Source organism: Toxotes jaculatrix, chromosome 16, assembly GCF_017976425.1.
Source record: "Toxotes jaculatrix isolate fToxJac2 chromosome 16, fToxJac2.pri, whole genome shotgun sequence".
In the NCBI taxonomy this organism is placed as follows: domain Eukaryota; kingdom Metazoa; phylum Chordata; class Actinopteri; family Toxotidae; genus Toxotes; species Toxotes jaculatrix.
This window is the reverse complement of record NC_054409.1, coordinates 7,175,177-7,201,236: the sequence shown is the minus strand read 5'-3', so window position 1 is coordinate 7,201,236 and position 26,060 is coordinate 7,175,177. Positions and strand designations below refer to the sequence as shown.

At 43.9% G+C, this 26,060-nt stretch overlaps 3 protein-coding genes across 3 annotated transcripts; 2 read left to right on the top strand and 1 right to left on the bottom strand.

Moving 5' to 3' along the window:
- Window positions 1-431: 431 nt before the first annotated feature.
- Window positions 432-5,037, top strand: kcnv2a (potassium channel, subfamily V, member 2a). Its single transcript, XM_041059188.1, has 9 exons — window positions 432-569; window positions 1,011-1,148; window positions 1,708-1,886; window positions 2,035-2,206; window positions 2,954-3,145; window positions 3,306-3,560; window positions 3,664-3,780; window positions 3,953-4,078; window positions 4,264-5,037. Exons 1-9 carry the CDS (start codon window positions 432-434, stop codon window positions 4,540-4,542), a joined length of 1,596 nt encoding a protein of 531 aa, XP_040915122.1. The 3' UTR covers window positions 4,543-5,037.
- A 206-nt stretch (window positions 5,038-5,243) lies between these two features.
- pum3 (pumilio RNA-binding family member 3) lies at window positions 5,244-11,827 on the bottom strand. Its single transcript, XM_041058649.1, has 18 exons — window positions 11,698-11,827; window positions 10,962-11,035; window positions 10,670-10,879; window positions 10,195-10,381; window positions 10,012-10,087; window positions 9,634-9,727; window positions 9,297-9,363; window positions 8,990-9,164; window positions 8,770-8,873; window positions 8,271-8,349; window positions 8,022-8,120; window positions 7,618-7,671; window positions 7,427-7,507; window positions 7,134-7,276; window positions 6,583-6,805; window positions 6,331-6,418; window positions 6,121-6,211; window positions 5,244-5,942 (listed from the first exon to the last, which is right to left on the bottom strand). The coding sequence occupies exons 2-18, from the start codon at window positions 11,032-11,034 to the stop codon at window positions 5,813-5,815; spliced, it is 1,974 nt and encodes a 657-aa protein (XP_040914583.1). The 5' UTR covers window position 11,035; window positions 11,698-11,827; the 3' UTR covers window positions 5,244-5,812.
- Window positions 11,828-12,649: 822 nt separating this feature from the next.
- On the top strand, window positions 12,650-25,323 carry LOC121195801 (cilia- and flagella-associated protein 44). Its single transcript, XM_041059462.1, has 34 exons — window positions 12,650-12,704; window positions 12,991-13,123; window positions 13,371-13,533; window positions 14,223-14,325; window positions 14,407-14,623; window positions 14,800-14,914; window positions 15,150-15,314; window positions 15,456-15,611; window positions 15,719-15,766; window positions 15,850-15,949; window positions 16,031-16,125; window positions 16,210-16,419; window positions 16,537-16,647; window positions 16,758-16,910; window positions 17,154-17,363; window positions 17,478-17,620; window positions 17,725-18,004; window positions 18,213-18,268; window positions 18,475-18,637; window positions 18,943-19,073; window positions 19,226-19,437; window positions 19,521-19,665; window positions 19,758-19,935; window positions 20,298-20,539; window positions 20,650-20,920; window positions 21,055-21,258; window positions 21,997-22,192; window positions 22,331-22,456; window positions 23,098-23,228; window positions 23,364-23,480; window positions 23,804-24,002; window positions 24,232-24,392; window positions 24,567-24,701; window positions 25,039-25,323. Exons 1-34 carry the CDS (start codon window positions 12,650-12,652, stop codon window positions 25,321-25,323), a joined length of 5,409 nt encoding a protein of 1,802 aa, XP_040915396.1.
- Window positions 25,324-26,060: the final 737 nt, after the last annotated feature.

Genomic DNA, 26,060 nt, shown 5'->3' with positions numbered 1-26,060 from the left:
ACATGTTGAAGTAGGTGGGAGAGGAGGGAGAGAGAGAGAGATCCAGAGATGGACGGAAGAGGATAATAGTATTTAAAACTTTAAGCACCCAGATCATCTCGGTCAGCTGCATTAGATGACGAGAGTCACTTCCTACCTCATTACTGTGTGTGTTTGTGTGTCACTGCTTCTCTCATAGCTGCGTGTTTGTGTCAGTTGTGTGTACGTTCGTGATTTCTCACTGAGTTTGTGTGGAAACCTTTATCATCCTGGCATTTTTACTCATTTGTATGGTCTTCTTCTGAATGTGTGGTCAAGGTGCAGATTGTGCAGATGTGCAAGTTGCCAGCTGTGTGTGTATGTGTGCGTGTTAAAACGATGTTAGAGTAGCCAGGATGTCTCTCCATGAGGCTTAGTTCATTTTTAGATTTGAAACACATTCAGCAGTGACCATGTTGTCCCACCTCAGAGCCCGTAGCAGGAGTTTGTTCCACAGCTACAAGCATGGCAGCAGCCGCACTCAAGCCGCCAAAGAACCGGTCGACCATCTGGACTTCATCTACACCTTTAAGCCATGGAACTCCATGCAGGTCAGACGTTTGGTCTCTTTATTCATTATTTTATTTGTTCCATCCTTTTTAAATGTGTTCTGCTCTTCATGACCAACAGTCCAAAAACTAAAGGAGAAAAGCAGCTGATTCTTTTTGTGTTTTTGCCTCAGTTATCAAATCAATAGAGTAATCGATTATTCAGTTCAGTGTTAGACATCGTGATTTATGGATACAGCACTTACAGATGGTTCTACTATATGGGATCTGAATTACTTTGTCACTTTTTGTTACTTTTATTCTTTAATTATTATATTTCTCCTATTTTTTCCATTTTCTATTTAGTTATTTTCTCTATTTTTTAATATTTTCCCAGTTTTATTCTGCTTAGTTTTAGCAATTTACAGTTCTGTCTCATTCATGTTTTATTCAGCCTTCAAATGTTTCATTTATAAACGTAAAGTTTTTGTTTTATTTGTGAAGGATCTGAGCAGAGACATCTATGATCTTTATGCCGAGTATGAAGACGAGGAGGTGGAGGATCGGTTGCCGGTGTCCCCCTCCCGCCTGCTCATCTCTCCAACCAAACACTTCATTCTCAACATCAACGTTGGAGGAACGGTAACTTTACTCTTTAAAAGTAACAGCAGTGGCATTTAGACCTGTAAATGTAGATTATGTGCATGTCGCCTCCTGCAGGCACAGAAAGGAATAGCTGCTGTGCTTTTACCTCATGGCCTGCCTGTGAGCAGTGAAGCGGATTTTTGTTTATTTATTCCCTTGATTAGTTGAGGAACAATTTATTTCAACAATTTTACATATGAGGGATCATTTAACTAATTTATGAAGTAAAAGTACCAAAAATTGCTTCCAGTTTTCAAAAGAGTGCATCTCTTTGTTTCTTACAATAGAGGTGGACACACCAGCTCTCTGGTAATATGCTGCCCCCTGTTTGTTTGCAGAATGAATTTGACAGTTGGCCACTTCTTACACACTGCTCCTTTAATAGAAAGAATAATGATAGATATCTGATCAGAAACAGTTCAAAGGTCAGTTATTAAATGTGTGGCCTTCTGTCACAGCTGCCTTCTCAGAATGGTTCAGATTCTATTAGTTACTTTTTCCTCACTCTTTACCCATATTATATTTTACTCTATTCTTGCCTCCTCCTTTTCCTCAGGTGTACCACCTGCCCTACAGGTTAGCTGCCAGGTATCCCAAAACACGGATCGGCCGGTTGGCCACGTACACGGACCACAGCAGGAAGTTGGACCTGTGTGACGACTACATCGTCCAGAGCAACGAGTTCTTCTTTGATCGCGATCCCAAAATCTTCCACAACATCTTCAACTTCTACAGGTGGAATATGATAATACAAAAGGGTTACATATAAACATGGCCACACATTCAAATCCAATCACAGGTCTGTACAGTGAGTTTTCCTCTCCTTTATGACCGTGTCTAATTTATCTGGACGCTATTCTCTGGTCTCTGTCCTCCTCATCAGAACTGGAGTGCTGTGGATTAAAGATGAGCTGTGTCCCCGCAGTTTCTTGGAGGAGATCAACTACTGGGGCGTCAGAATCAAAAACAGCCAGCGCTGCTGCCGCATCTCCTTCGAAGAGAGGCAGGACGAGCTGAACGAGCAGCTGAAAATACAGAAGCAGCTGATGGCAGAGGTGGGACACGGAGAAGCATGTACCTGTAGCTCTGATCACTTGCAGAACGTAGTCCGGTTGCACATCTGAGAATCGCTGTAGTTTCTTGAGATTTCAGCCTCCACCTAAATACAACACAAGTGAATGGAATTCATGTGTTCTCCTCCCAGCACTGAAAAATTATATTTATATATATAAAAAAAATAAACGTCCCAGTTACTATGGATAATCCACAGGGCACACTAGAGACAGTTTTCAGTGGAACTGATGAGTCCCATGTAGTAATCTGTGTGCAGTAATTGGTGTTTCCCACCTGCCAAGTTCCAGATGCAAAATTAAAAAGAAAAATGCCCAGAGGTCATCATCTACTAGTTTCATTGGTTCAGCAGTTTGTGTTTTATTTTTACCTGTGAGACTTTGTCGGTAATCTGTGGGCTGACTCGGAGTCCATCTGACCTACATTATAAATCACTGCCGTCTTGACAGATGGAGAGCGGAGAATAAGCTTTTTCTTGGCACAGTTTCAGACAGATATTTCCATCACACAGGGGCCCACGCTGATGCAGCTTGTTGTTCCACTTTCTCCCCTGTAGTGTTTTCTTAATGTTTAGCTTTTTTTATTTTTCTTTTTGTCTGTTTCTTTTTTGCAGTTGTGTCTTAGCTTGTGATACTGATATTTCATTTATGTGGTTATGTGCTTTGTCCTCATTTTAAGATGCAATATCTCTGTTTATTAATCTTCTATTTTGGGGTATTTTTGTCCTCCAGGTGGAGATGGAGGAGACAGAGGCGTTATTTCACGGCATGGCCTTTGGACCGACCCGAAGGAAAATCTGGAACCTGATGGAGAAGCCGTTCTCCTCGGTCACAGCCAAGCTGATGGGGGTCGCCTCCTCGATCTTTGTGCTGGTTTCTCTGGTTGCCATGACTCTCAACACCGTGGAGGAGATGCAGTACAAAGTGCGTGTGTGTGTGTGTGTGTGTACTGAGCAGATTATTTCAGTCCATTCTTTAATTCCAGTCATTGCCATCTGACACCAGTGCTCTTTTAAAAATGGTCAGTGTGGAAGTTTTGTTTATGCAGCTTGTTACTGATACACAGAATGGTCCTATTTTCCAGACGGCGTCGGGCCAGCCCAGCGGCAGATTCTACGGCGAGTACGCTGAGACATTCTGCATCACCTTCTTCACCCTGGAGTACCTGCTGCGCCTGGTGTCCACTCCCGACCTCAAGTGTTTCGGTCGGAGCGTCCTGAACACCGTCGACCTGATCGCCATCCTGCCGCACTACCTGCAGATGATGCTGGAGTGCTTTGAGGACGAGGACATTCACCTGCATTCGGGGGACATCGAGACTGTGGCGCGTGTTGGAAAGGTACAGTGGTGATGGAGATAGAGACAGAGAACTCTAAATAAGGGTGAAATGGGATTTGCCTCACCTATATTTATCTGTTGTTGTGTGTTTGTCCTCTCTGCAGGTGGGCCAGGTTCTGAGGATCATGCGTCTGATGCGAATCTTCAGGATTTTGAAGCTGGCACGTCACTCGACAGGTCTCAGAGCTTTTGGCTTCACACTGAGACAGTGCTACCAGCAGGTGGGGCTGCAGCTCATGTCACACATAAACCATGACAAACATACATGTTGAACCAATGAATCTAAGCTTTATGATTCCCGCAGCTGTGATCCAAAACATAAACTTTAACATCTTGAGGAAGTGGAACATCACACGTGTTTGTGTGTTTGTTTGTGTGTGTGTGTGCGTGCAGGTGGGCTGTTTACTTCTCTTCATCGGCATGGGGATCTTCATGTTCTCAGCCATGGTGTACACTGTGGAGCATGACGTTTACAACACAAACTTCACCTCCATGCCGCACGCGTGGTGGTGGGCCGCTGTGAGTCAGAACCCATGAAGAAGTACACACATTCATTCACACACCGACAATCAGTCGGTTATAAATCTGTTCTCTATCTGGGTCTTTTCTCAAAAAGACCCTTCAGAACCATCAGTCCATGTCTGAATAAGACTAACATTACTTTTCTTTACATTGAGTAGTTTCTTGTCTGTCTGATTCTTCAGGTGAGTATTTCCACGGTGGGCTACGGCGACATGTTCCCAGAGACCAACCTGGGCCGTATCTTTGCCTTCGCCTGCATCTCCTTTGGCGTCATCCTCAACGGCATGCCCATCTCCATCCTCTACAACAAGTTCTCCGACTACTACGCCAAGCTCAAGTCCCACGAGTACACCGCTGTCACCAGGGCCCGTGGGAAACTGCACTTCGCCAGAAGGGCGGCGAAGAAGTTCGCCGAGTGCTGCGAGGAAGTCGTTCAGCCGAGGACCTCCCGCCTGCAGTGAGCCAGGTTACAGATTTCCACATTTGCATAGAGATTTGTCTGGAAAATTCACCGTCCTGTGTCTGACATCACAGGATGGTACATTAATGCTTTTCTACCGTCTGTAGAAAGACAATGAACCTGACATTCTGCACAATGATCGTTTCAGACCTTGTGAATTAGACTGCAGGAGTCACAGTGGTTTGGACGATTTCCTGAAGGCACATTTTATCTGTCCTCTGTCCCTGTTCATTCCTGTTAAGCCTGTTTCAGCATGAAATGGGAGAAAGGCAGAGAAACAACCTCCTGTCAGTGCTGCAATCTCATAGCAGCTGGGAGAACAAAAAGAAAAATGCTGTTTATTTTATTTGCCAAAATTCTATATATTTGTCCTTTAAGTCCATTTAATCTCCACACATCTCTGTTAAAGCTGTCCATACCTCCACCATCCCCAACCTCTTCTCCTCCTCCATCCACACTCTATCCATCAGTCTCTAAAGCTCACATGTAATCCAGGATTCAGGAGTGAACCACAACAAGACTGAAATAAATCATAAGTTGAAGACCCAACATCTGGACGATGGATATGAGACCTGTTTATCTCCCCTGTGTGTGTGTGTGTCTCTCTCTCTCTCTCTTTCTAATAATAAACCTATGTCTATCATGTGGTTATAAAGCCCAAGAAGCTGGTATCTGGTTAAAACAGTAAGATATACAGTTCAATACTCACAATAATCTTTATTGTGCAAACACATTTTCTTTTCAGTTGATAGAATTATCAATCACAAAGTACAAAATATTACAATGAAAAAAAAAAGATCTGGAACAGAGGATGAGACAAACAGGATCAGTGAGCAGAAACCATTTGTGCTGCTCAGTGATCTGTACAGCCCCTGTACTCACCAGTCCCAGTTAAAGGACCAGTTCACCTAAACAGCTTTCTTTGTCAAAGTTTTGTGTTTTGAATTATTTGAGAATTTAAGTTATGTGCACTGTCCATGTGTGGTAAAACTGACAAATTAATGTCTGCACTCAAGTGGTATCTGTGTATTTGAACCTGCTTTCTTGTCCTCCAAACACTTTTATTATTCACACACACAATCCATTTTTCAGTGACTGCAACGAAACAGTGTTCCAGTTTGTACATCCACTTCCTGAAAACGTTCCCATTCGCAGCTACAGACGTTCGCAGCCTTGTAGGCGTGAGCTGAGGGGGGGAAGAAAAAAAGACCTGCAGCAGCACAGCACCTGATGTGTTTAACATGGCCAGTTTTGTCTGAAAGAAAAAGTCTCTACTTGTTCAGATTCTCCAGCAGGATTTCTGCCCCTTTGTTGTTGCTGATGCTGCTGAGCTCTGATGTGATGGATTTCAGCGCCTCCTTCACCTCCGAGGCCACGGACTTGTCACAGCTGTTCAGGAGGCTGCAGACAAACACAGGTGGTGAGCACACATCCAGACCTCCTCCAGCAGGTTTGATTCACAATGGGAAGAAAAAAAATGCTGCTTATGTGACATCATGGCTCAATTTGGATCATTTTCAATGTATAGTTTAATCATGTTGACTTGTGAGCGTGTTTGTGTGTCTGTGTGTGCACTGACCTGCAGAGCACCATGGCTCCTCTGTTGACTTTCACCCAGCTCTTCATTTTATCTGTTCCCACCGTGTCCACCAGTATCCTGCCAAACCGCTCTGAGAGGGTGAGAGAGGTAGACATATATGCTTTCAAACTTTGTGTGTGGCAAAGCAGCAGAATGTTTATTTATCTTTACATTTACAGTAGGTGAATCAACATTTGTGTGTGTGTTTACCTTCCTTTCCTGCCTCTGCCAGGGTCATGTCCTGCTCTATGAGCCACTTCAGCACCAGGTGTCCTGCTGGATGCTCTGCCATGTGAAGCTGCAGAGGAATTAAAAAAGTTCACACAGAAGAATTGAAGCCATTTCAGGTAAAACCCGTGATAATTAGCAGCAAACAAAAAGCAGAGATGAAGCTACACGCACACACACGCACACACGCACACACACGCACACACGCACACACACGCACACACACGCACACACCTGTCCGCTGATCCCTCCCGGCACCAACTCGTGATTGGCCAGCTGAGCCACAGCCGTCATGGCGGGTCGCAGGTCCCCGCAGGCTGATGCCAAGATGTCGCTAACGGTGACACTGGTGGCCTTGTCCATCACCATGGTGGCAGCGTTGTCACGGAGATACTCGAGCAGCGGCGGAGAGACGACTTCCAGCAGCTCTTTCCTCCGAATGGCTGAGTCCTTTTTACTGAGGAGAGGAAAACAGAGCTCATGTCACTGAGGTCAACGTATAAAAAAACAAACAAAAAAAAAAAAAACAGGTTGATTATTACATTACTTTAAAAATGGCAGAAACTTTAGCACCAAATCTGCAGTAACAGCTGAGTCACTGATCTGGTAACATCTGGTAGCAGCTGCTGAGCCTAAGAGGAGCCAAAACCTGTAACTCAGCAGTGAACGCTGTACTTCCTTCCCCTCGTTACGCACAGCTGTGTGTGGATAACCGCTTTCTTTTTAACACCAACAGATCTCCCATGGAGACCACGTCTATCGACACACGCTGGGACAGCCGTTACCTGTGTGCGTTTCCATCTCCTTGCTCCAACACCTTGATGATCTCTGGCAGCAGGTGAGCCGGGTCTCTGGGGCTCAGCAGGTACAACAGAACCTTCTTGCCGTACTTGTTACTGATGACCTCATCCAGAGACGACAAGATCTCCTGCACAGGTGGGAAACAGGTGAGAGGAGATTGAAAGACAATTACCACATTAACCATGACTGACTGTAAACTGTGTGACTGAATAAAATCATAATAATAGGTATAAGTAAACAAGCGATCAGGATTATGGACGAGCATCATCAGACTTACTGAGAGCACTGCCTGTTTGACAAGCTTGGTGTCGTCCACACAGTCGAACATGGCCAGAAGAACCAGGTGACCGAACTCCCCCTGTGGACGAGTAACAGTCAGTCTGAGGGGGTTTGGCAGCCAACATGTGAACGACATCTTTCTATTAATTAGTGAATGAAGAAATGAATGGAGGAGCATTGAGAACTCACCGTGGCAAACTTCACCATGTACGTCTTCATAGTTTTAATGATGACTTTTCTGTCCTGAAACATGGGGGGAAAAAAAGCTTCTGCATAAAACAAAGACACTTTGCAATAGACTTTTATTTTCCTTCAGCTCGTTTTATTGCTGTATTCATGGATATAAAGTGTGATGTAGATGTATGAAGCCTTTAGTGTCTCTAGAGTGTGTGAACTCTGACAAATGTCCTCGAGTGATATCAGCTGAACTGAGCCAGACCTCTGTAGCCTGCCAGACCGGCAGTGATGTAGTGGTGAGTACATATTCTTAATATTCATATTTGCATGTTTTACATTGCTTGCAGGTAAGAAGCTGTGATGGTGTGTTGTCTGGCTTCACTGCATGTGTGTGTGTGTGTGTGTTGTCTTCTCACCTTGGCTGTCCCGTGCCACAGGCAGTGCATTGCTACTCGTGCTCCGTCGTGTGTGTGTGCCATGTAGACGACGGACTCTCGGATGGACTCGATCATTTCCTGCTCAGAACGAACACGAAGCAACCACAGGAAACATGTCAGCGGTAAATACTTATTAAGCTGTGTTACTTCAAGTTTATTTTAGTTTTTGTTTAGTTGATTTTCTCATGTTGTAATTAGTTTTATTTGACACAGTAGACTGCTGCTCACCGATCTCTGCTTGTCAGGTGCGAACAGGAAGAAGTCCAGGAAGACTTTGTGGACCAGAGAGTGTTTGATCACCTGTTCTCTGAAATGCAGAAAGTCCTTGTTACATGGGTTAAATACAACATATGAATAACCTGCAATTAAAGTAAGCGGAAAAATAAATTACATATTCATTTAAATTACTTTCAAAGATTTTAAATAATGTGTGCTTATGTTTCTGAACTTTCTCTTTATCTTTAACTTATCCAAGAAATAAACAGCAAAGCTTTCCAAGCTTCACAGCCTTCAAGTTTGCTCTGATGTTTAATTTACCATCATAAAATTATCATAAATCACATTAACCCTGTGATCAACTGCAGGAATTTCTCTTTTCATCCACTTCCTTATCAATGGTATTTAAATAATTCATGTGTCCTTTTTCTTTACCCTGATGTGGCTGCAACTAACCTTTTTTTTTTTTGGGGTTGATTATTATTATTATTTTTTTTTTTTTAGGTCTTACTTCTGGGCCATGGGTGTGAGAATCTGCTTCATCTCATCGATGATGTTGTTCAGCTTGTCAGGGTTCGTCTCCACAACTTTCTCAATGGTGTTACACACTGTCGACTGCACGGACACACACACAAAAGAAAATCCCCTTTAGATCCAAGGACCCACTGACCTCACAAACATCAAAACCACTTCTTATTTAGCGCGGTGTGGGAATGTGTGTGTGTGTGTACCTTGCAGATAGTGAAGGTGTTCCCGTACAGATCCTCAGTGAGCATGAGTCTCTGTGCGAGCACGGCCTTGTCGTTGTAGGCGTACTCGATGATGGCCGAGGCGGCGGCGTGGCGAAGCATCGGGCGCACGTGACCTTTAAATGTTTGCATTACAGCCGCCACCAGCTCCTTGTTCCTGTGGAGGAAATAAATACAGCACTGTATGAATTTAGCCTAAACCCTGATGTAAATGGGGTAGATAAAATAATAGAAACGCCGTAGAACTCAATAGAACAGACGAAGAAGAAACCGGTCTGAGCTGACTCACCCATACATCAGCAGTTTTTTCACCACATGTCGGCCATACTGGGACTTACACAACCCGATGATGTCGTCTGGAGGAAACGACAAAGCGCTGGCAGTTAATGCTTGTTAATTAGCTTGTTTGTCACTATTATAAAAGGAGGGACTGAACTACAGGTCAGCTCCAGATCCTCCGTCATTCACATCCATGTCTCAGATGCTCCTGATTAGATTTTGGTGTGAAAAGTGCAGTGTATATAGACAATAAACACAATACCAATAAAAGACAGTAACAGACTCCGTAGCAGGCTCAGTAACGGTAGAAAAAGGCTGCAGAATAAGAAGAAAAACTTGGCCCTCACCTTTAAGTTCGCCAAACACTTCCTGTCTCTGCTCGTGGCTGCCGAACTGGATGAAACACTGCAGCACTCGCACCGAGTCGTGAGCAAACGCCATCTGTAGGCAGAGAAGACAGTCCACAGGATTTCATAAAGTAAAGCCAAAGTGTAAGAGCAAGAGAAACGGTGTCCACAGCAGCTACAAACACCAAGAAACGCCAACATGACATACTTTTTTTTTCAGATAGAACCCTGTTTTGTTTAGGGGCAGGAAATCTTGAGGTAGGGAAAGTGTTTTTTGTTTACAGCACTTCTCAGATTCCCACAGCTGATCTGAGCCGTTCCAAACAAACAGAATAACAAATCTACACTAAACGAATGAAATCGCACAGTGAGACTCACCTGTTTGATTTTCCCGCGGATCAGCTCATGAAGCTCCTTCATAAGTTTCTTCTTCAAGTCGTCGTTGCAGTTCTTCCTGTTGACACACACATACACACACATAAGTTTTTTTGCAGCAGCATGTTGGTCTGAACATGAGCTTAGTCTTGTGTGTGTGGTGAGTGTGAGTGTGAGTGTGTATACCTCCTGAGGTCTCCCCACACTTGTTTGCACTGACAGATGATCTGGAACATGTCCTTCCTCTCCGCCTGCTGTCTGCTCTTCTTCAGATCCTTCTTCCTCTGCTGCCTGTTCTTCTTCAGCTCCTCCTCCGTCAGCTCCTTCTTCTTTGGCTTAAACTCACCTTTCTTCATCCTCTTAGCCACTGGACCTGTTTTGACATGTCAGTCATAATCAACAAGGAAAGATTCAGGCTGGATCCAGGCAGTGGTGAAACTCAAGTGAAAGTTCATAGCTATATCTTTGAGCAGAGTACAATGAAAGAGGAAGAATGGCAGAGATGAACTCCACAGTTTTGTGTCGTAGCTTTATAAACAGATAGAACCTCACACATTTCCTCCAAAGACCCAAAACTTTTTTTTTTTTACAGTTGTCTTCCAGTTGCAATTTGACAGTTTCTGTCAAAACAAAGAGCCAGAAACATAATATGTTCTCTCACCTCCACCCTCTTCTCCATCTTGAACTGATGACAGTTTCCTCTTCTTCAGCCCCTTCCCGTCTTTGGAGAAAGCAAATTTATTTTCTTTCTTGACGCCATCTCTACCCTTCCCCGGTCTGCTCTTCTTCTCTGTGTTGTTGTACGGCTTGAAGGACTTCTTACCGCCTGGCTTTCCACCTGGTTTTCCACCAAGTTTGGTCCCTAGGGAATCTGAACAGAGTGAGACGTGCCAATGACAAGCCTGGTAGAAACTGATAGTGTGCATAGCTGGTTGGTTTGAAACATAGCTTACCTTTTCCTTTCTGTGTAAGCTTCTGCTTCTTTCCACCTTTAGGAGAAAAGGGTTTTTTGGATTTGGCCTCCATCCTAAAGTAGGTCCCAAACAGAGACAAGGACAACAGGAGGAAGACATACAAGTAATCAGCGGCTGAGCTGTACAATCTACTAATGAAACACTTTCATAAAAACACATTCAAATCAAGTATTGTAATATTTAACTGCTGTAGGTACGTAAACTTAAATATTTGGGAAAAACTTGTAGGAAAGTTTCAGGTGATGTTTTTGTCTACATGTTGGTATAAAGGCAGCTGGGATTAAGTTCAGCATAGAGATAAACATTAGGCTGGGCCTCAGAAATCAAAACATGTATATTCAAGTCAAGAATTCATAAAAACAAATCTAAGACAATGTAATAACTTTTAAGGCCGGATATGTGAGACACTGTAAACACACTGTGAGACATATAAATATGCATATAAATATTTTTCATAACTACGTCTGATACGTTACTTAATTTTAATTTTTATGCAGCACATTTACTTTGACTAGTTTCTGAGTGCGCTACAGCCACTTAGAGCTTGATAAAGGGTTTGGCTACTTTTTCTCAAACTAGTCGGTTAAAAACCTAAACAATGGATGTCACCACATGTTTTTAAGCTATCGCTAACGCAGCGCAGCTCCGGGCTTTATAAGTACTGATAACGTGAACAATAAGTGAACAGTCTAAAAGATTTAATGGTGTAACTTACAGTTTAGATCCACATACACGTTGCCACAGTGCTATCCCATGCGTTCTGTTACGAACACGATTTACGGCACAAACTGTCCAATCACGTTCAACTCTCGCTACCGTAAAATGTAGGTTGTTGCGACAACTACTCATCGCCGAGAAGTAGTGGATCGCGAACTTTTACTGCCTAAATATCATCACATTTATTAAGTTTTTGATCGGCTCCACAGTTCAACGGTGTACCGACAGCACCGTAGTGTGTCAGTAGTCTGTGGACCGGCCATATTTCTTTACAAATGATATTTAAAGGGACAGCCGGACCATAAACATCGTTACTATGGTTACAGCGATACGCGATATCCACTGCATGTTTCACATCACATCACATAACAATTCACAACTTTTAAAAATGATCATTTATGAAGTTAAATTAGTCTCTCTTTTAATGTTTACTACATCATTATATCAGTACATGCTACTGAAAAATTATAGGATTATAATTATAATTATAAGATAACAATAATTCTGCAATTTACTTAAAATCTACTGCCTTTTTGATCCCAAGATTATGCAACTCCAGAGATAACTGCCATGACTACAAAAAGGGATGTGCACTACTTTAACCAGCAGGCTCTGTGGCAGCTTTAGTTTCCTTGTTGCCTGGCAACCCTTCCAAACTAAAGCGGACTTGGGGAGACTGATAAAACAGCTGCAGTCAAATTTAGAAGGTAGCAGACATTATACATTATACATCATACATCATACAAAGTTAACTTAAAAACGTTTTAATAAGTGTTAACTTAATAGAGAATAACTGAAAATGTAGTTTCTATCACTGTATGTTATTTTGCTGTCACATTCGCTGCCCTTTGAGGTTTAACGTCAGTTTGATCGAGTTGGAAATATAATTGACTTATAAATTCCTCTGTTTATTTAACAGATAAAACAGCCAGAGCAACAGATTATTTAAAATGGATGAAGAAAACACAGCTTCTGTTGTTGAACAGACTGGGGAAAACACTGAAGGTATAAAGTCATCATAAATATCTAAAGACCTTCAGGTTCTGCAAATGTACCAGTATCAATTCAAATGTAATCTCTAAATAAAGTTAATGAAATGTCAATAGAATTGACACATCTAAAAATTAAGCATTTATAGACATTTATAGACATGAATCACTGAAAGCAGATGAACGAATAAGAAAGCATGTGACTTCTGTTAACATGTATAATAACCTTTTTGTATTAAATATGTGAGCTGTAAAACTGTGAAATGTTTCATCTCACACAGCATGTGATACCGAGCACTCAGTGATGCAGCAGGAGGCTGAGGAGGAATCAAAAGAACAGCTTCCTGCAGACATGTACTACAAGTACGAGGACCTTCACTCCAGAGCGTCCATCACACCCGACTCTGAAATCCCAGAGAACCTCCTCCACCTTTCGTATCCTTCTTAGAGAAACCGTTTCCTGAAAAACTTTTCATGCCACCGCTCTTCTATTACTCTCTCATCATACTGAGCTAATAAAGGCAAATAAATGTGAAGTCTCAGTCTTAATTCCCTAAAGTTTCTTCACCAAGACATCATTTTCAGTCCTGTCCCAGTATGTTAGTTAGTTACTAGCTCGTTACAAGGCACAATAAAAATGATTGATAATCTAATCTTGATCCTTAATTCATTCTACATTCAGTCACTCCTTTGGCTATGACAGTGGGCGAAGGGCAAACCTGCAGCTGCTGGACGACAGAACTCTGATCTTCGTAGCTGGTAACCTGCTCGTCCTGCTGGACGTTTCCACCAAGGAGCAGAGATACCTCCGCTCCTGCAGCGGAGGAGGAATTGGCTCCATCACGGTAAGATTGCTGACAAATTGGTATGTAATGCACGAGTCACAAAGAATTACAATAACATCAAGTCTAAACAGAACTATAAACTAGACAAAAGAATATGCAAGATCACTTACAATGTTTAAGTTTTACCTATCTTAAACAGATAGCATCAGTAGATTAACACAATGTTAACATAATACTTTCATTTCATTAACATAAATCAATTTCATTACAGAACTGTATTTGTTATGGAAATACTATAATTTGGGTCAGTTGCTCTTATTTTGTAGCATTTCTATTTTTTGTTTGTTTGTTTTAAAGACAATACCAGTGGTTTTGTATGTACTTACCAGAAATTATGTATACTTTAAATGATAGCCAACCAATTTGCGTGTAGGCAGCCATTGTTTAGTTAAACCATCTGTTTAAGTGCAGTTTTTCATAAATGCAGGTCCTGGTCAAATGCATGTTTGAGTTTACAGATCAGTAAAATCTCTAACATAACATTATATAACATACGGTACAATGTGATATAATATTCAAATTTATCAAAGTAAAGAAACCTCAAGACACTGTTTCCACATGGACGTAGATACATTAATGAAGTGTGTGTGTGTGTGTGTGTGTGTGTGTGTGTGTGTGTGTGTGTGTGTGTGTGTGTGTGTTTGTGTGTGTGTGTGTGTGTGTGTGTGTGTGTGTGTGTGTGTGTGAAGACCCATCCTAGCAAAGAGTACTTTGTTGCAGCAGAGAAAGGACACCAGCCCAACATCATCATATATGAATATCCTTCATTACGACTGTACCGCATCCTGAGAGGTATGTTTGACCAAAATGCAATCAGTTATTCCCCTTTTTTTTCACCATGTGATGATCGTGTTTTAATCTGCATGTCTGTAGGTGGTACAGAGCAGGCGTACAGCTTTGTGGACTTTAACCGTAACGGGAGCCTGCTGGCCAGTGTGGGCAGCGCACCTGACTACATGCTGACGCTGTGGAACTGGAGGCAGGAGGAGGTGATGCTAAGCTGCAAGGCCATTTCTCAGGAGGTCTACCGAGTCAGCTTCTCCCCATACAACCCAGGACTGCTCACATCGTCAGGATCTGGACACATCAAGTAAAAAAAAAAAAAAAAAAAACATACTGAATCATCTTAAAACCCTGCAACCCTGCCACAAAAAACATGATTTATGACCTTCAACATCAGAAGTTGAATTGTTGTGTTAAATTGATATTGAATGTGTTTTTTTTTTCATATAAGATGAAAATACCTTTACTCCTTCTCCCTTTCAGGTTCTGGAAAATAGCTAGCACATTCACAGGTCTCAAATTACAAGGGCTTATGGGACATTTTGGGAAAACTGCAGCGACTGATATTGAAGGCTACGTGGAACTTCCTGATGGAAAGGTCTGTGTTCTGCTGTTCTGACAGGTTGGGTTTGTGCCTAAGTCAGGAAGGCCTGAAAACAAGACTACTGTCTATCTACAGTACTGTGAGCCCTGTGAGGGTGTACTGAGGAAATGTTAACATGCTGATGTTTAGCAGGAATGTTTACCATGTTCACGAACTTACTTTGTCTTAAGTGTTCATTAGCACTAACAGTTACTTCGGACCCTCGTCTCCCCTCGTGTCCTCCTGTCAGGTGGTGTCCGGCACAGACTGGGGCAACTTGCTGCTGTGGGATGGAAACGCCATTAAGGTTGAGATTTGCCGAAAGGAGGGGCGGAGCTGCCACGCCGGGATGGTTCAGCCGTTTGCCCTGGAGGACGGCCAGCTGATGACGTTTGGCTCTGATGGAGTGGTCCGGGTAAGATACTTGCAATAAAATAACCTCATACCTTCAAGAAGTGTGTGTATCAGTGCTGATGATGATCCTGTGGAGAATTTTTGTAATCATGTACTTCCATAACCGGTACGACTTTGTATCCGTCCCCTCTGCCTCCTGCAGGGCTGGGACTTTGAAGGGATTGATGCTGCCGACAGTAACAGCGACAGCAGCAGGTTTGAGATGGAGCCCATGAATGAGATGGTGGTCGGACACAACGTCTGCCTCTCCTCTGTGGTGAAGAGCTCCCTGCCTGACTCCTTCATCTGGTTTGCTCAGGTCAGAGGACAAAAAAGTCAAAGGTCCATTTAATTAAAACCATTTATGATACATGATCCCGTCTCACCTCAGTCCTGATCTCTCTGCTGTGTGGTCTTCCTCTGTAGGATTCCAGCGGAGCCATCTGGAAACTGGACCTGTCATTCACCTACACGGCAGGTTTTCTACACTGACACTTTGGTTTTTATACAGATGTTATGTAGAACAGACTCTTATTAATATTTTTCTGTGTGTGCAGACTCCTGATCCAGAGTGCCTGTTTTCCTTTCACGCCGGGGCAATCCAGAGCCTGGACGTGTCAAAGAAATCCCACCTGATGGCCACGACCACTCTGGACCGTGAGTCGCGCACATTTCCACACCTGCACACATACTGACTCACACACTATAACAGGGGCTGTATCTCTCCCTGTTCTCCAGGTACCGTCAAAGTTTTTGACTTCCTGGCAAAAAGAGAACTGACCACCAGTCGCTTCAATCAGGGTGGAACTGCTCTCAGCTGGGCTCCGACTTTGGTGAGTGTGTCGGTATGAAAATGAATCATGCTGCCACACATGGTGTGTGATCTGTGTGAACTGACCTGCGGAGTCTGTCTTTAGGTGAACCAGAGTGGAGGTTTACTGGTGGCGGGTTTTGAGGACGGGGTGGTCCGTTTACTGGAGCTGTACGACCCTCAGAGGCTGCATGTGGTCACCGGACGCAGCCCCAAAGGAGATGCAAAGCTGCGCCTCAAACAAGCCTTCAAACCCCATAACGCCCCAGTAACTGCTGTGGCATATGAGCGAAATGGAGACATCTTAGCCACAGGGGTAAGAGGAAACAGCAGTTTGTCAAAACTTTTCATATAACACCTGATTTCAGAAAACTTTTATTAAACTGTTATTCGTCTCACCTTTCTCTTCTCTCACCACAACCTTCCTGCTCAGAGCTCAGACTGCACTGTGTTCTTCTTCTCTGTCGGGGAAAAATACAACCCCATCGGCTTCATCCACGTTCCTGGACCAGTGCAGGGGCTGGAGTGGTCACCTCATTCCCACGTAAGTCTGGGAAACACTCACAAATATACTTGGCCTAACCCACATTTGCCTAAATACCTCTGTGATGGAAGGTTACTGGTTTGATCGATTTCTTTTACACTTGTATCCAGAGTGAAAACAGGTTGCTCATCCTGTGTCAGAGCGGTCATGTGGTGGAGGTGCAGAGTCCTGATCCTGAGGCCCAGAACCCAACCAAAACCTTCCTGCTGCCTGAGCTGCCCAGCAGATCCTTCAGGTTCAGGAGCGTCAAATCTCGAATCAAGGTCTGGGCTTGGTCCATCTTAGCTTTAGTCCCTTTTTATGGCTGTGTTACATCATACTGTGTGTTTTGTTTGTACTCCACATTATAATTACTCGTGATGTCATCGCTGTTGTCATTCAAGTATTTTTCTGTCCTTCTGTCTCAAGTTTATCCAAAAGAATTGCTTCTTGATTTTGTTGGTAATAAGTAATTCCATTCCAGTTTCAGAATATTTTCTGTTTTAATTTGCCTGTTTGCTTTTCAGAGAGAGGAGGAAATCACAAGACGTCAATCCTTAAAGGAGAAGAAGAAGAGAGAGAGAGAAGAGAGGTTGAAAGAATCGAAGCAGCCCGAAGCAGGACAAGAGGAAGAAAAAGAAGAAGAGGAAGAGTTACCACCTATCTACATCCCTGACCCTCCAAGTCCTCTCTGCTGTGGCTTCTACTCACTGCCTGGCCAGTTCTGGCTCTCCATGGTACACAAACACACACACACACACACACACACACACACACGAACGATGATCCATGGATCTGAGGATGAATCTTTTCTTACAGATCCATTTGTCTCCTTTCTCTCCCTCCTACAGGGAGGCTATGACTCAGGTTTCCTGTATCACTGTAAGTTCTCTGAGAAGCAGGATGAGGATCCAGACCATAAGCAGGATGAGCCCTTTGACTTTCTGCCTGTTCACAACACAGATGACGACCCCATTCGCTCCATCACCTTCAGGTAGCTGGAGGGCAAATGGACAAATCGTCTTTCTTGTAGCTCTTTCACCTGTTTAAGATGGCGGTCGAAGTGTCCTACGTGGTGCTTTGTTGTTTTTTTCATAGCTCCAACAGGCAGCTGTTACTCTGCGGTATGCACTCAGGTTCCATCAGGGTCTACCTGCTGCAGCCCAATGATCACAGCCTCACCTCCATGCAGGCCTATTGGTCGCTCAGTGTTCACGACAACCAGTACGGACACGCACGGCACATTCGCTGTAGCCACGACGACCACTTTGTGCTGACGGCGGGAGAGGATGGGAACATCTTCTCCTTCGGCCTGCTTCCTCCAGAGGAGCTACAGAAAAGCCTGCAGAGAAAGAGGGCCAAGGTTCCTTCGCCCAGGGTCAGTCCACATTTTCAAAACATCACATTTTTAATGTATTTAAACAAATGGGAATTAAAATCTAATTTAAAAGGAATCTAACTGTGCGGTTCGGTCGTTAAATGAGGTCTGAACTGTCGCAGCTGTCACATGTGTTTGATCGAACAACAACAGTATAGTGTACAGTGTAGAGCAGGCTGATATCATCTGGTTCACATTCTTCTAACAGGTGGGTCTTGAAAATGAGGCGTTGGCTCAGGATATTGAGGACCCAGCAGCTTACAGGCGAGGACCCTTTCTGTCTCTCTGTTTATTAAAATTAGTTATAAAGCAGATATGTTGTTATCTGCTTTATATTTCTATTTTATTTCTTTTTATTTGCATGAATTTCTTCTATATTTTTGGAGATGGTTTGAACTTGTACCTCTGACAACCGTTTGAGGACATGTGATGTTCTTGGTTTCTAATCCCTCCCTCCTGACTCCCTCCAGCATAGAGACGGCTAAAGAGAAGCTGGAAAGGGACCGTCTGCATCGGGAGGCCGAGCTGAAGATCTCACGGAAGCAGAAGAAGCTGACTGAGCTCCAGAGGGAGTTCAGGCAGTTGCTGAACACCAACCAAAGTCTGCCAGAGCATGTTCGCCTGAAACCTGTGGTACAGACACACACAGACCTCTTATTAGTACCATTATTCCCCACTGACAGAATCCTTTTACAACATGTTGAGAGTTTGTGTCAGACAGTCAGTTCAAAAACATGTAGGCCAAAAATATTAGGGGATCTTTTCTCATTGTGACATTATGTTTACATGCACTAGACCTGATTTCTCCTCTACCACAACCACATTTTGGAAGTTTGTCCTCCCAACATGTCATTGTCTTTCCTCTCAGCCAGTCTGGCTGGCTAATGCAGTGTCCTCCAGTGTGTGTGGTGTGTGTGTGTGTGTGTTTCTTTGTGTAGGAGCTGCAGCTGGACCGACGTTTCATCGAACAGGCAGAGAGGGTGAAGTCCCAGCGGATGATGGAGGTCAGAAAGCAGCTGGGCTGGGAGGAGGAGCGCTGCCACATAGCACTCAGCAAACTACAGGCCTGGTACTGACTGAACACGCACGCACACAGACCCACACAAACTCTAGTTTACAGTGACTGACAATAGGTTAAATAGGTCTCTGTAGGTAGAAAGTTAGGATGTAAAGACAACCAGCCTCCAACCAGGAACCCTCCACTCTTGTGTTTGTTTACAGGTTCAGGGACTCTCTGCAGGCCAACGTGGTCACCGTGGTCGCCATCCGCAGCGACCACAGAGTCTCTACCTACCGTTTGCCAACTCTCACCGAGCCTTCAACCCAGCTCAGACACCAGGGCGCAGCCAGCCGGCCTGACAGAGACAGAGATGCTGCACCAGATCGCAGGAAATCCAGAGCCGAGCCTGCAAAAGACAGCAGTGAAATAGACGGTAGCAACGTGTTTGTGTGTTTGTTTCAGGTGTCAAAGACATCTTGATCTGCTTGATGTATCACCTGCGTGTGTGTTCTTCAGTGGAGGAGGTGCTATGCCCCAAGGCGACTCGTCCAGCAGGGATCAAACTGGGCGATCGGCAGGTCGAGAGGCTCCGAAAGGCTGCGGAGAAAGCTGAACAAGCTAAAGCCAGAATGGAGAAGAGGAAGCAGGAATGGGCCCAGCTGTGAGTGGCATCTTCAGCCTCTATAATTTAATAAATTAAGTGCAACTGTTACTATACTGGGGCAAAACTGTGATGCATGTTTGGTGCTTCAGTTACGAAGAAAAGCCAGACGAGAACTGTGAGGATCCGCTGGACGTGCAGGCCATCCGCGAAGCCAAAGAGAGCATCGGAGACTTAAAACTGAAGTCAGCCAAAGACTTCACGGTGCCAAAACACCTGAGGATGAACGCTGAGAGGAAGAGAGCAGAGCTGATGGGCCTGGAGCAAAATGTACACACACACACAAACACACATCTCAGCTCATTCACAGCACTTTTTGCATTCTAATTTTAGTCAGCATATGATGCACAGATGTACAGTCACATCTGAACATCAGGTGGAAACAACCCGAAAGTTCCCTGTGGAATTTTTTTAATAAAGGAGTCCCAATATTTTTTATTTACCTTGTTCACACGAGTGATACACACTGATCAACAGGTGGCAGCAAAACACCAAGTTATGCAGTAATGCATTAGTAAACACCAGGAAACAGACTGCAAGCCAGTGAACATGGATGCGTTTCTAACTTTTTAATTTAATTTAAGAAAAAAAGATATAACAGATGTTTTTAATGACTTCCTCCGCTCTGTCAGATCCGTGAGAAGCAGACTGAGATGAATAGACGTATCGTGGCATTGCGGGACGCCAAGGTTCACCTGGTGTCTCAGCTGCGTGCTCAGGCTCAGCAGCTCCACAAGGTCCAGCAGCGTCTGGCAGCCCATCTCCACCGTGCTCCACCCGCCCTGCCGACCATACTACCAGAAGAAACCCCAGAGAAGAGGTTGCGGTACGGCCGCACCACCCTGGAGCGATATCGTGCTCTGAGAGAACAGAGGTACGGGCAGTAGACGATTTGAGGGTGGATGAGGGTGGATGCCATCCCCTTTGTTTTTAGAAATTGGGAAATACTGGCCTTTTGAAAAAGACCTTTTCATTATTATACAGGTTCAAGGCTGTGCATCAGGAGGAGCAGGAGGGAAGTACACATTTATTGGAGCTGCTGGAGAAGGAGATGGAAGGGGAGCAGGAGAACGAGGAAGATGATCAGGAAAGAGGTGAAGAGGAGTCCTCCAGCCCATCAGTTTCATCTGTAACCAGGGAAGAAGAAGAAGAGACATCAGTGGAGGAGGGAATGGAGCTGAGTGAGCTGGAGGAGGAGCTCTGGAGGGAGGAGGAGATCAGACTGCTGCACCAGCAGGACTCCCTGCTGGAGCAGGTCTGTGATCATCATTAGATAATAAATCAAATAAAAGGCAGTTGCGTTAGATTACATGTGTAATCATGAGCAAAATATTATCTGGAAATAGTGTGATAAAAATCTGTGGATGTGCTTATTTTTTAAATCATCAGATGGAGAGTTTGGTGTGGCAGTTTGACGCAGAGCTCCTGCTGCTGCGTCACCAGAAGCTGCGTTTGGACTGGCAGCTGAAGCTGGCCGACCTCCGTCAGCTGACGCTCTACCAGGAGCTGCTGCTCCTCAAGGAGTTTGAGAGGAGGGAGGACAGCCTGCAGGAGAAGCTCAATGAACGCATTAACGAGGAGAACAGCATCATGGTGCGAGGGAGTTTATGAACCTGTGGACTGGTCGATTCAGTTCCGTGCAGACTGAAAATCACCTTTCTGTCTGTCCCTGATCTTTGTGCCCCCAACAGTAACGAAGCGGCAAACAGAAATACAAAAGAAACACACCCACTGCACAAATCCTCATCTTATTTGTCTACAAACAAAAACTTTTGCCATCATTCAGTCGGTCAAAAGCACACTTGAAAGTTGCTATAGTGACTAATATTCCACACATTGTGCCTGTGTAACGTTTGCTGCTTTTCAAATCTTTATTGACTCAGGTCAGGACCAGTACATACATAGTACAAACCAAACCTACGCCGATGAGCTAAAACCATAATGACCAGCATGGCCAGTCTGACTGGTCTTTGGTGACACAGCCTCAAATGCAGTTATACAAATTAAGCAAATACCTGTCCATTATCCTGCTGAGGATTTACCTTCTTGCAGCCTCGCCCAGTCTAACACAGTGGTAGTAAAGAGTATGTACAAAAATATTCAATCATATGTTTTTGTTGAAGGTACTAAAATCTTCTCACTGCTGTTATTTGATTCATTTCTCAGTGACTTCGAGACAGATCTGCTGCAGAATCACTTTCAGCCTATTAATTTTACATCTCCAAACTGTATCCACGGGCCTTACCGTGTGCACGTGATTTCCTTCCTCCGGTCACCATCAGATCCTTGTGTGGTTTTATTTATTAAATCCTCCTCTCTGTCTCCTGACAGTCAAAACTGGAGGAATGCAATGAACAGTTGGAAATGAAGCAGAGAGACATAGTCAAGCTGCAGGAGAGAGAGAAGGCTCTGATGGCCGCCCTCCAGGCCTCGCTGGGCGAAAACAACAAGTTTGAAGAGTTTCTGACCAAGGTCTTCAAGAAGAAGGTCAAACGTGTCAAGAAGAAGGAGCAGATGGGAACTGAAGGTGAGGGGAAGTAACACAGCGTGTGTGTGTGTGTGTGTGTGTGTGTGTGTGTGATTGTGTGTGATTGTGTGAGATTGTGTGATGCTGTGTGGATCAGTTTGTCCATGTGTCCTTGATGACAACAGTGTGTGTTTGCAGAAGAAGAAGTGGACAGCGATGAAGACTCAGATGAAGACGATGACTGGGAGGATGGTGATGATGATGATTATGGCAGCATCACAGAGGAAGGAGGTGCTGCTCTGGATGACAGCGTTTGCCCTCCAGGTCAGTGCTGTGGTGGAAAAAATACTCAGAGCCTTTACTTTTTCACAGTACAGTGGAAAGAGTTCATTTCTGACACTGATCCAGTTTTCTCCTACAGGATGCATCCAAGCAATCATGTATCTTCTTTGTGTTGTTAAATAAATGTGATCACCAATGGTGATTAATTAATGGTACGGACTCTATAAGATGCCACAGCTGTGTGTAATGGTGGGGGTGTAATGATGCTGCTGGAGAACCTCGCCGACGGACCACAATTACAGGAATTATACTTCTTCTTTGCTTTGCTTCTTTTGACTGACGGGTCTAATGGCTGCTGAAGCAGGCACTAGTATCACAAACAAGTGATTAAAGGCGTATCTATGTCTATTCACGGCAAACTGTTGGAGTGGAAATGAGGCTCGTGTACATGCTCTCAGTACATGTGGTTTTATAAATCGGATGAAAAGAATGAGTATGTCCATTTGTGTCTTTGTGCTTACAGACAATTTTAGTCCGAAATTTACAGTTTTGTGAATCTGGCCTCTCGTCTGAAAAGAACCTAATTGGACCCAAAATGCAGACAAAACAGACTCAACTAGTATAGTATATGTCATTTTTTGGTAAAACAGCGGAAACCCTGTGTGTGTGTGTGTGTGTCTCAGGCTGTGACCCTGAGTTATTTGAGAACACACTGCAGCTGCGTGAGCGTCGGCTGGACCTGGAGGAGCTCCTGGTGGAGGAGAAGAAGAGTGCTGAAGCTCTGAAGAAGGAGTGTGACACCCTGGTCAAGAAGGTCAGACTTTTCTTTTCTGTCTGTCCCCTGATGTGTTTCTATTACTGCATACTCGTTCTTCAGTCAGACCCTTGAGTGTTTATGTTGTTTTATTTTGCTTTTATTTTATTTTTATTTTTTTGCTTGGCTCTGCAGGAGAAAATGGTGAAGAGCAGTTGGAATGCAGTAGAAGACGACTTGGAGTTGGTCAACAGAGAGAAACAGCAGAAAATGAACGAACTGGATGTGGTGGTTCCTCTCAGACTGCACCAGGTAAATATCCCAAAACTGTGGAGGTGTCACTGACGACTGAACCAAAGGAACGAAAAAATTCAAGCTCTAGTCCAGATATTTGTAAGCAAATTGTTGATAACCTTGGAAAACGGTTATCAGTGCAGTATGACTAAAATCAAGACAAAATTCAAAATAAAAGTCCACTTTTATTTTTTTTAGTCTGACAAACCCAAAGATAGTTTAATATCATACAGTCAAAATATATGCAGATTAATTTTTCATGTGCCCAGGAAACCAAAACCCTTTTGTGAAACACAGACTTTTCCTTTCCCTTCCTCTCACCTTCTCCATTTGTCTCCCAGATCGAATTTGGGAACGGCTCGTTGCCGTCTGATCTGAGCTCGGCATTGGTGCTGGACAAGATGGAGGTGAACAGGCTGCAGGAGCGCATCAAGCAGCTAAAGGTGGAGAAGAGTCAGCAGAAAGATCTGTACTGCCAGGCCCGCCAGCAGCACGTCAGGCTCATCCACGACCGCAAGGACATGGCCGCTAAGATCCAGGGTAAGACCCATGATGTGTAAGGATGTAACAATTGAAACTTGGATGCCACATGAACACAGACAAGTCACAGAAAAGACACCAACAGATAAAAACAAATCCAGAGTTGTGTTGTGCACAAAAATTCCGCTGGTCGTCGTGATTATTTCCAGGGGCAGAAAGTGACATTCTTAGATTCAGCCGTATGTTCTTTGATCTGTGTGTTGGTGTGCGTGTCTGTGTGGCGTTGTAGGGCTGGAGGAGCAGTGCGACGATCTGATGATGATGAAGTACGGGAGACTGGTGGATCTGGAGGCTCTGCAGACGCTGTCGGGGAACAGGGTGCTGGAGGAGCTCAAGCAGGAAAAACTCCTTCGAGAAGCTGCATACGCCAAGGAAATCAAACAGTGGGATGTACGCTGACCTCTGCGTGCATGTGCATTCATGTGATATCTATATCACTGCTTTGTTTTATTCTACTTTTACTTTTTCACTTTTAAAAACAGCTTAGATTGAGATACGTTTATTATTCTTTTACTGGATTTGTGTGTATCTCTGTGTGTGTGTGTGTGTGTGAATGATATTCAGGCAAAGGTAGAAGAGGCGCGTGAAGCTCTGATGGAGGTGACCAAGTGTAACACAGAGCGCCTCCTCAGCATGACGAACCTCTTTGACCAGAAGAAGGAACTGGAGCATAAACTCAACGCCAGGCAGAAGAAAATGGTGTTTTCTGTTCATTAAATTCATCATATATGAAATATTAAGCAAACCTGGGACTCACACTGTTCATCACATGTGATATATCCCTTTATTTAAACATACTCATCAGGACTTGATATGTTGCTTATAGCCATGAACCCACAGAGAATTATCACCAACTCCAGTCAGTGTTTGTCGAAGGTCCTGGGTTAGACTTTAAACCCTGGTTGTGTAGTCAACATTCAGGCCTGCTTTCTCCTAATTCTGTGTCCACAGCAGATTGTACGAGCATACATGTGTGAGTTTGTTTATCCATATGCACTGTATACATGTTTATAGGTATGTGTTTGTGTGTATCCAGGGCCGACAGTTCCAGGATTACAGGAGACGTGTGGATCAGGAGGAGATCCGGAGGCTACAGGTGCTGGTGAAAACACAATCGCATCAGATTGAGGCCCTCAGGAGAGAGATTGGCCTCCTGTCCCGTAAAGGGGGCCTCGTCTTGCCCCCCGGCCAGGCCCCGCTGCCCCCCCTCGCCCCTATGGTCACCCCTACAGACCGCACCCACACCGGCAGACAAGGACCAGCGTATCCATCCAAACTGCTCAAAGCACAAAACTCACACAGTAAACAGGGAGCTATTTAACAGAGACCAGAAAAAAACAGAGAGTTATTGTTACTGGAAATTAAAAAAATAATTCTGTTTGTTGACTACTGTGTGTATTCATAATCCAAAGTCTTAAATGATGAGGGTATCTGATTCTATCTGACACACACACACACACACACACACACACACCCAAAATCCCTCATAATCATAGCGAAAGGAAAAGTAAGGGACTCACTAAAAACAGGAACTGTCACAAATCTCAACACCAGAAGTAAGATAAAAATTCAAAAATCAGAATAGCAAAATAATATAAAATAAATAAATAACAATCAAAATGATAAATAATAGAATAAGGTACGTAATATAAAAAAAAAAATCCAAGTGAAGCGTGAAAAACAATAAGAAAAATGCTAAAAGAGAAACTGTTGAAGTAAAACCAGAAATCCAGGAAACAAAAATGAAACAATAAAAGATAAAAGTTACAACCTACACAACTCTAATCTAAATCTCTTTATTGTTTTAAATGCTGCCACTCTAAAAACCACATGCAAAATTTAATTAGAACTCCAGTTGTAGACAGTGTCTTTCTGTCCAGCTATAACTGGGACACAACCCGCTTGATCATTTACCACCTGAAAGCTGAGCTGGAAAGGAAACAAAACAGTGTTCCCTTGGTGAACAGTCATCTGCTGAAACTTGTTTGGGTGTTTCTCCACGGTAAACAAGCAATCCCTGATGCACCGCTCCCTTCTCCCTGCAGCAGTTTTCCTTTC